The 9,065-nt window shown below is 37.4% G+C and overlaps 1 protein-coding gene across 3 annotated transcripts in view; it reads right to left on the bottom strand.

Annotated features, from left to right (window-relative positions):
* The window catches only part of GPBP1 (GC-rich promoter binding protein 1), a 48,489-nt gene that overhangs the window by 9,172 nt on the left and 30,252 nt on the right, over positions 1–9,065 (bottom strand). For 2 of the 3 annotated variants that reach the window (XM_006761786.2, XM_006761787.2), the window contains 3 exons: positions 8,040–8,106; positions 1,538–1,722; positions 218–358 (listed from right to left, as the gene is read on the bottom strand). In XM_006761786.2, the coding sequence (XP_006761849.1) occupies positions 218–358; positions 1,538–1,722; positions 8,040–8,106 (393 nt within the window). Of the gene's footprint in view, positions 1–217; positions 359–1,537; positions 1,723–6,956; positions 7,017–8,039; positions 8,107–9,065 lie in introns of all 3 variants that reach the window. The other variant, XM_006761784.2, reaches the window with a different exon arrangement.

Raw genomic sequence — 9,065 nt, 5'->3', positions numbered from 1 at the left:
TAGTCTTTCCGGTTGCTGGGTATATGGGTATTATTTTGTCTACATTTTGGGTTTTTGAAAATTTTCATTAAAACTCATTCCTACTTAATGCTCAAAAGTGTCAGCAAGCAGAGGAGAAATCTCTCAATAAAGTTTTGTAAAAGAACTTGAGTATTTCTGTTAATGAAACTCGTGATTACAACGTTACATCCCTCAGAAATAATTGCAAATGCCATACCTCTTTCACTGTCGTTGTTGATGGACTAAAATTCTTGGCTGTTGATTTAAAAGCATTGAAGTTGCCAACACCATATGTAGACTCATGAGAGAAAGAAGTCCCAACTTTATTTTCTTTAGTTTGGCTTTTCCATTGTGTAGGCTAAAGAAAAACACACAAACATTAATATATATAAAAATATAGATTACACAGAAGAGAGAAAAAGCGAACAATATAAAATAAAGGTGACTACATGTGGCTCATAAAGCAAATATTTTTGTATTAGATCGTAATCATTACCACATGATCCTCTTGCATCTTTTTCTATAAATAAAATCAAAGTGTGGTATTCAAATAAAAACATCTAACGACATTGCAATTTTTTTCAGTTTTATAAACCTAAAATGAGATTTCTTTTACCTATTGTCAAGAAACCACTAGTGGGAGTTTCAAAAACGTAAAAGACAGTACACCAAGAAAACAGCATTATATATTATTAAGCAAATATATCATAGATCAGTGATGGCGAACCTATGACATGCGTGTCAGAGGTGACACACGAACTCATTTTTTTGGTTGATTTTCCTTTGTTAAATGGCATTTAAATATCCTATCTAATAATAGACAAACAGGATAATTGACCGTACCTTCGCTACGCCTCCCATTGGCTAATCAGTGCAGTATGCAAACTGACCACCAACAAAGATGGCAGTTAATTTGCATACGTAGGCTCCAAGCGGTGGAGCAAAGATTGAAGGCGAGCCGGAGCCGCAAAGACAGAAGATGGAAGGCGGCTCTGGCCGGAACAAAGGCCTGGGTCCCAGGTGCCGGAGGAAAACCGGTGCCGGCAGCCAGGAGAAGGGAAGGCCTATTGCACGAATCTCCTCATGCAACAGGCCTCTAGTATAAAATAAATATCAAAAATATAAGTCTCTGGCCGAACCGGTTTGGCTCAGTGGATAGTTAAATGGCATTTAAATATATAAAATAAATATCAAAAATATATGTCTCTGTCTTACTATGGTTGCAAATATCAAAAATTTCTATATGTGACACAGCACCAGAGTTAGTGAGTTAGGGTTTTTCAAAATGCTGACACGCCGAGCTCAAAAGGTTCACCATCACTGTCAGATGCATCTAGCAAAACAAGTTTCACAGATTTCATTTACTACGAAAACAAGAAAACACACGCCATTTAAAGGATAATTTAAATTAGTGACACACAAGTCAGTTCCCAACAAAACAATCCAATAATTCAGTGTAGATTTTCTAACACTATTTTCACAAAATAATTCCACTGACATCAACTGAAACTTGTCGTGGTCACCGTGTGGGGCTTACTTTTGTGGGCGGAGCAGCAGGCTTAGGGACCAGGCCTTTATAGACACTGGGGCCAGTCCCGTTCTTCACTGGCTGCGACGGGGGAGCCCCTCCGGCGGGGAACCCGGACAGCTGCAAGTCCTTGGCAGTGCCTTTCTTAATGACCAGCATCCTGGGAGCTCTAGATGTGGGGTTCGGAGGGTACTCTGCATAGACAAAGCACGAGCAGGAGTTACAGTTTAAATTTAACATAAAATTAAACCACCAAAAGAATAGCATACTCTAAGCTTTGATTGTATTTTAAAAATAACAGCTGCTTCCTGGGTGAAGTAAGCTAAATAAGTATAAGCTATACTCCTGCATAAGAACTATAGCTAAACATAACTGAACAAATCATGGAAGAACTGATCAACATCAAGTAATACGGATAATGAATTCAGCTACACAGTGGCCTGGAGATGTTAACTATCACCAAACCAAGATTAGCTCCCAATATATTTTATTTTCATCGCAATTTTCATCCTAAAGGCCCTTAAGACTTGAAATATAAAGTATATTCTCTGCTTTTCCATTCTGAAAAGAGAATTTTCCTAATCCTTTTCATTCTCACTTATTGCCTCTATTTCTACTTGAGTTATGACTGATGAAAGAGTTCTGTTTTGACATACCAACCGATTCATTCAAATATTGACCACTACACTGAAGGCATTTATGAGGTACAGGGTAACTGACTCAATCCTACTTCTGAGGTAGTACTAGGAATAACACTTGCTAACTAAAAGCTTTTCTCAAGACCACAGCAATTACTAAAACATGAAAAACTCTTAGAGTTTGATGGATGTATAATCACACAGGTGTTACCTGTGAGCGTGTTCCCAATTATTGCAATGAATATTTCTGAAAACATCAGTTTCATAAAGAGTTCAGAATAAAAGAGTTAACGCAAAGAAAGAAATCCAAGGAATTCTAAATTAAGGTTAGCTAGTGTTGCATATTAAAAGAGACAGGATCCTGGGGTGCAGAACGTTGCATAGATGCTTTATGATGATGCGCCACCTCAAACAACCAAACCCAACTTCCTCTGGGGCCATCTCAGAAACTGAACTAAACAAGGACCCGGGGGACATGGAGAGACTCTCCAATCACCTGAGGCTTCAAATTCTCCTTCCAAGTGAAGGCTGAAGCTGCTGGATTCAAACCATATCCACTGTCTCCCACGCCTTTTCCATTTCCTTTGTCAATTGGTAAACTGATGAAAACTACTCAAATTATTTATTCTTTTACTTTTTATTAACTTATTGGGGGACACTGGTTAATAGGATCACATATGCTTCAGGAGTACTTTCTTACGATACATGGTCTGTATATTGCCCTTGTGTGCCCACCACCCAAAATCAAACCATTGTCAGTCACCACGGATTTGGCCCCTTTTACCCCCCCAGGACCCTCCCATCCTCTCCCTGTGGTGATCGCCTTCCTGCTGCCTGTGCCTGAGTCTCAGCTTCATACCCCACATGAGTGCAATGGCATGGTTCTTACTCTTGATTATTCTTTTAAAGAGAAAGTGTCTGTGTTGATGACAGGCTCTAACACTGACCTAAGAGTTAGAAAGTGAGTGACATTACCCGTTAATCACATGGCTCATTGCATCAAGCTCATTAGCAGGTGTTCTCATTCAAATTTAAGTTCAAGGCACCTGAAGGCAAACATGACTCTGAATCTTCATATCGTTAGTTCCCTGACATCCTCAGAAACAACTGTAATCTACCAATAACTAATTTTCAATATCCTTTTACTATCCTGTTATTCATGCTCCCAGTATCTGTGAATATAATAATTACTTTCATTCCTTCCATACAAAGTCAATGGTGGGAGAAGTGACTTAATTCTTTGGAAGAAAGATGAGAAATAAAATACTGCCGCATCACTCTAGCTGGTTTGGCTTGGTGGTTAGGGCTTTTGGACTAAGGGGTCAAGGGCATGTACCTCAGTTGCAGGCCCCAAGCTCGGCCCCAGTAGAGGCGTGTGTGTGGGAAGCAACCAATCGGTGTTTCTTTCTCTCCTCTACCCCTGCTCTCTCTCTCCCCCTCCCTTCCACTCCCTAAAAAACTAAATGAGAAAATTTGGGTGAGGAATATATAGTCACATGTAATACAAAGCAAATTGGCCATATGCTTAATTTCTCATCCTTTCTTTCACTATACTCTCTGCAGAGCTGCCATATAAAATTACCGGCTAGCTAAAGTTTTTGTTTCAATCACTTATTACTTTATTCTTTGATGTATCGCCTAAATTTTTTTTTCTTTTTGGTCTCTTAATAAATCTTCTAGAATCTCCCTGGTTTATTAGATTTGGACAGCATAACTAGCTAACTTTTATTAAACACCTATTACATGACCAAAGGTTTTACATAGTAGACGAACATTAATAATGCTTTTCTCATGAGGACATTGCGGTCATCCTCATCTAACACATGACAAAATTCACTCTGAGAGACTGAGTACAATTTTCCAAAGTCTAAATAACCAAGACGTACAAGACCTAACGTTCGGGCCCAGCTCCATCTCACTCCAAAGCCAATGTACTCCACTCTGCACTGCACTACAGAGAGCAGGGCACTGCTGGCCACATTCTTCCAAATGTCTACCTCTCCCAACGAAAAACACCCGGACCAAGTCAACACCGAGTTGTCAGAATAAGAGGCTTGGAAGTCAGCACTGCCCCAGTGACTTGAGGGCCCACCCTGCCTTCACCATCACGCTCATGCCACTTTTAATTGAGCTCCTCATTATCTTGACTCAAGAAAAGAAACAACTTTATTCTTTAATTTTTCTGTTAACATTTTTCCATTGATTTTTAGGGAAAGTGGAAGGGAGCGGGAGAGACAGAGAAAACCATCGATGATTGCCTCCTGCACGTGGGGCCAGGGATGAGGCCTGCAACCGAGGTACGTACCCTTGACCGGAATCGAACCCAGGACCCCCCAGTCCACAGGCCAATGCTCTATCCACTGAGCCAAACCGGCTAGGGTGAAAAGAAAAAACTTTATGTGTGAACAAAAGCATACAGCCAAGTGAAGGGTAAAACAGTAACTGAATTAAGTCTTCACACTAACTTGGGGAGGAACTGAGTCACATAAGACACGATATACAAATATTAAACTCAAAAGAATCTGTACCACAGCAATTAAAAGAAATTACTATTGTGAGCACATTTTTTTAAATCCTCACCCGAGGATGTATTTTTATTTTTTAGAGAAAGGGGAAGGGAGAAAGAAACATTGATGTAAGAGAGAAACACTGAAATTGGTTGCGACCCTTATGAGCCCCAGCAGGGCATGGAACCTGCAACCTAGATATCCACTCTGACCAGGAATTGAACCCACAACCATATGGTGTACAGGACGACGCTCCAACCAAGGGAGCCCAGCAGGGTATTGTGAACACTATTTTACTAAATAACCTGTTAAGATTATTTTTATAGAGACTGATGCTGTTTGAAATTTTTAATTTAATGAACAAATCTGTCTTGTTTTGCAACAGTATGAGAGTGTTAATCAAATGAGTTTAACTAACTTATCATTTATGTCAATAGCGGGGTATGGCACTTTTCCTTTAACAAAGTCCCCTATGTTACTCATATGAAGGACAGGCTTAAAGAAATACACTTCTAAAATAAAAACAATTTCCACGTTGAACAAGTGATACTTCTAACTCTGACCAAATAAAATTTACTTGTGGCATGTTGTCCAATCAAACCCCCTTACTTTTCTTTTCTCAACCTTGAACCTTGGAATAATTTTAACTGTTTCCATATAAGAAGGACATGAAGGAAAGTGAAGTCATTTCAAGACATAATTTACCCATATGATGGTTTTACAAAGACATTTGATTCAGATTATTCCCTTCTCTTAATCCTGCTTACAAAGTTGTTTAAAAAAAAAACCAACAGAGCTTTTCAACATGATCTAGCTTATTTAATGGAATCATGTCTGTATGCTTGTGGTTAATATCATTGGAATTCTCTAGAAAACGTCCCATCTTTAAAACCTAGTCACCAATTTGCTTTGATTTTAAAAGTTTAACAAAATTCTTTAAAAACCTTGATGCCCTCAAGCAGTGTATCAAGTATGAGCAAAAATCAGGTAAGTTCATCATCAAGTTATAAAGGAATAGACACAAACAAGAATGCTGAGTTGAAACAAGTCTAAGTTTTAAGTTGATTACTAATGACACGTTTTCATGATTCAGTTTCTTAAGCACTGCATGTTTGTTAGGCTCTGCCAATAATATATTGCTGACATGTTGTATGGTCACAAAAATAGCCAGCAGGAGTCCTGAAAACACAAAAACCAGTTTCTAATTATGTCTCAAATTGCATACAAACCATAATAAACCTATCATTTTATCTCTTCTCACCCCCCAAACAAAATCACACAACTAAATTATTTTAAAATTCCCACAGGCACACTAAAACACCCTGAATCTTCGATTTAGCTTCACAGTATTAAGGAATGGAAATAAGACTGATCGAGTGAGCATTAACCCTGTGCACCAGCAACAGCAGCCCTGGCTAAGGTCAAGGGTACGAGCTGCATGGTGTTCCCAGTAAATCCAATTAGCTTCTAAGTAGAATCAAGCTTATGTAACTACATTTTAAATGGCTTAATTACTTTCCCAAAAGGTCTTTTTAAAATTGAGATGTATGTTTAGACTCTTGCAATATTTGATCTATAAAAAATAATTTCAGGGACAAACTGATTTATTTTTAATAGGCATTTCATTTCCATTATTAAATTTTTACTTACCTGGAAAGAAGCACTAGAAAAGGTTCAACTGAAGTCTTTCCTAAATTCTCATGTCTTCCTCAGGAACATAATCGCTATTTTAAATGTTGCAATGGGTAAAACAGTATTTGGGAACCCGGGGGGAAGTGAGAAAGGAATAATAAAGAGCCATACAATGAAAGTTTCATTGTATTCCCATGGGAAGTACTGGGAGTTTACCAATTGACCAAGCCACAGTTAACCACTGTTTTCTAATGCAGATACACTTCTCAGTTTACCTAAGACACAGTAAAGAGTACATCTTCCTTTTAAACATCTTTCAACTAGTGCTCAAAATCCTTATTACACCAACCCTGAAATAGTAGACCCAAAATCCTTATATTAACACACTGTATTCTCAATATTTTCAAAGATGTGTTTGCCTTTAAGTCATTTCTTCTAAACTTATCAAACAAGGATCAATACCAATAGTATCTATAGGTAATTTTATATGACAAATGCTCGCTGACGTTCTTGACTTTTTATGTACTTTCATTCTAATCAAATCCAAATCACTCCTAATTCCTTAGAGAATCTATTTAACACCTTCCAGGTGATTCTATATTCTTATGCAATCAGCTGTTCCCAGAAAAACTGAATAATAAGGAAACATACCTAAGAGAGGAGCTTGGGAGATTGTTTTGGTTGGGAATGTGTGTGTCTGGGCGTGTAGGCCTGGGGAGAGTGGTAGAAATACTAATTTGCAATACAGAAAAAACAATGCCATTCACATGGTTCTCACAAAAGTGTCTGACCACCCCCACCCCCACCCTCAAAAACCCTTAAATCAATCTGGAGATCAAAAGAAACAAAATAATTCCCCAGAGTATCACCCCATAAATACAATAAAGAACAGCACAGGAAGTGGCAAAGTTTAAAATAATGCCTTTATTGTTAGGACTAGTATGCTGCCATAGCCACAATCCTAGTTTTGATAAGTTGTTGATTTTCAGTAGAAACATACAAATGAACGTGTACAAGTTCCAAAGTGAATACACCACCTTTGAATTTGGTATCAAATAATAATTTATTTTTCAGATATCAAATCTTTATATTATAAATTTTTCCATTATTTTAAACTTCACTTGAATCTTTAAAATGCTGTCTAATTTATACTAAGTGCAGTTTAAATCTTTTGTAAGATGCTATCAAATTAAACTCTAAGCAGTTTTAAAGAAAACGGAATTACCAGAAAAACTGTCATTAAGCTTTGACAATCAAAAGCAAATAATTTCAAACACAGACTAGTTCCATAGGCAAATTTAAACATATTTAATACTCTATGTGTAACCATTTTCATAGGTATGATTAGAAGTATGTATCTTTCCAGTTAACTAAGTTTTCAACTTTGAAAAACTAATAATTAATTTAAAACTAAATCTTTTCTTTAGATGATGATTGGGGTACTCTCAAAATGACATCCATTCATTACATTAACTTATGACCATTTTTTTAAAATTCATGTGAGTATACTTAATGGTACAAACATGGGCAAATCAATCACTTCGACTCAAAACCTTCTTTTATCTCTAATATCTTGTTTTTAAAAGCTAAGTGCCACCCTTTCGTAGCTAAGCACATCAAAACATATTTAAAAGAAAAGATTTAATTCTGACCTATTTATTTTTAAAAACACAGAAAAGTAAAACCTACAAATAATATTTTATACCCCTCAAAGATAAATAAAAAATTACTTACCCCATACACCTGCAGCTAAAGACTTATTTTGATTTGGTTCTCTCTCATATTCAGGATTTAAAGACGGCTGAAAGAAAGTTGGAATGAAAACAACACAAAAAATGTTTAACCTCTCACATTTAAAAAAAAATAAATCCTTTTAAAAGTAACCTCAAAATCATTCTGAAAAACCTGACATAATTATCAACGATTACAGAGTAATTATAATCATAGCCCTAACTTTCAACTTAGTCTGCTCATTATTAAAATGGTTACTATCTATCCTCCCTCCTAGCACTAGAAAACAAGGAAAATGTCTTTAAATATTTCCCTCATCCCCAAATGCATCAGAGAAAAGTGTCAAAAGAACAACCACCAACACAAGAGAATCAGTCTCTGCATCAATCTGAGAGAGACCCATTCTCAGCATAAGGTCAAGAGCAGGGAAGAGGAAATCAAACTGTCCCCAATTCTTGCTTTCATTATTGGATGCTTTAGTGAGCAACTCGTTCTCAAAGCGAAGTGCAAATCTTATTTTAACAAGTGATGCTCATAATATTAAAAAGAAATAGAGCCCTAGCTGGTTTGGCTCAGTGGATAGAGCATCACCCTGCAGACTGAAGGGTCCCAGGTTTGATATCAGTCAAGGGCACATGACCTGCTTGCAGGCTCGATCCCCTGTAGGGGGCGTGCAAAAGGCAGTTAATGATTCTCATCATTGATGTCTCTATCTCTCCCTCTCCCTTCCTCTCTAAAATCATTAAAAATATATTTTAGCCCTAACCCGTTTGGCTCAGTGGATAGAGCATCGGCCTGCAGACTCAAGAGTCCCGGGTTCGATTCTGGTTAAGGGCATGTGCCTTGGTTGTGGGCACATACCCAGTGGGGAGTGTGCAGGAGGCAGCTAATCGATGTTTCTCTCATCGATGTTTCTGACTCTCTATCCCTATCCCTTCCTCTATGTAAAACACCAATAAACTATATTTAAAAAATAAAATAAAAATATATTTTAAAAAAAGAAATGGAGTTGAGTACTGAATGTGTGCT

Source organism: Myotis davidii, unplaced genomic scaffold, assembly GCF_000327345.1.
Source record: "Myotis davidii unplaced genomic scaffold, ASM32734v1 scaffold496, whole genome shotgun sequence".
Taxonomy (NCBI): Eukaryota; Metazoa; Chordata; class Mammalia; order Chiroptera; family Vespertilionidae; genus Myotis; species Myotis davidii.
Note: the sequence above shows the minus strand (reverse complement) of the source record. Positions and strands in the feature narration are given on the sequence as shown.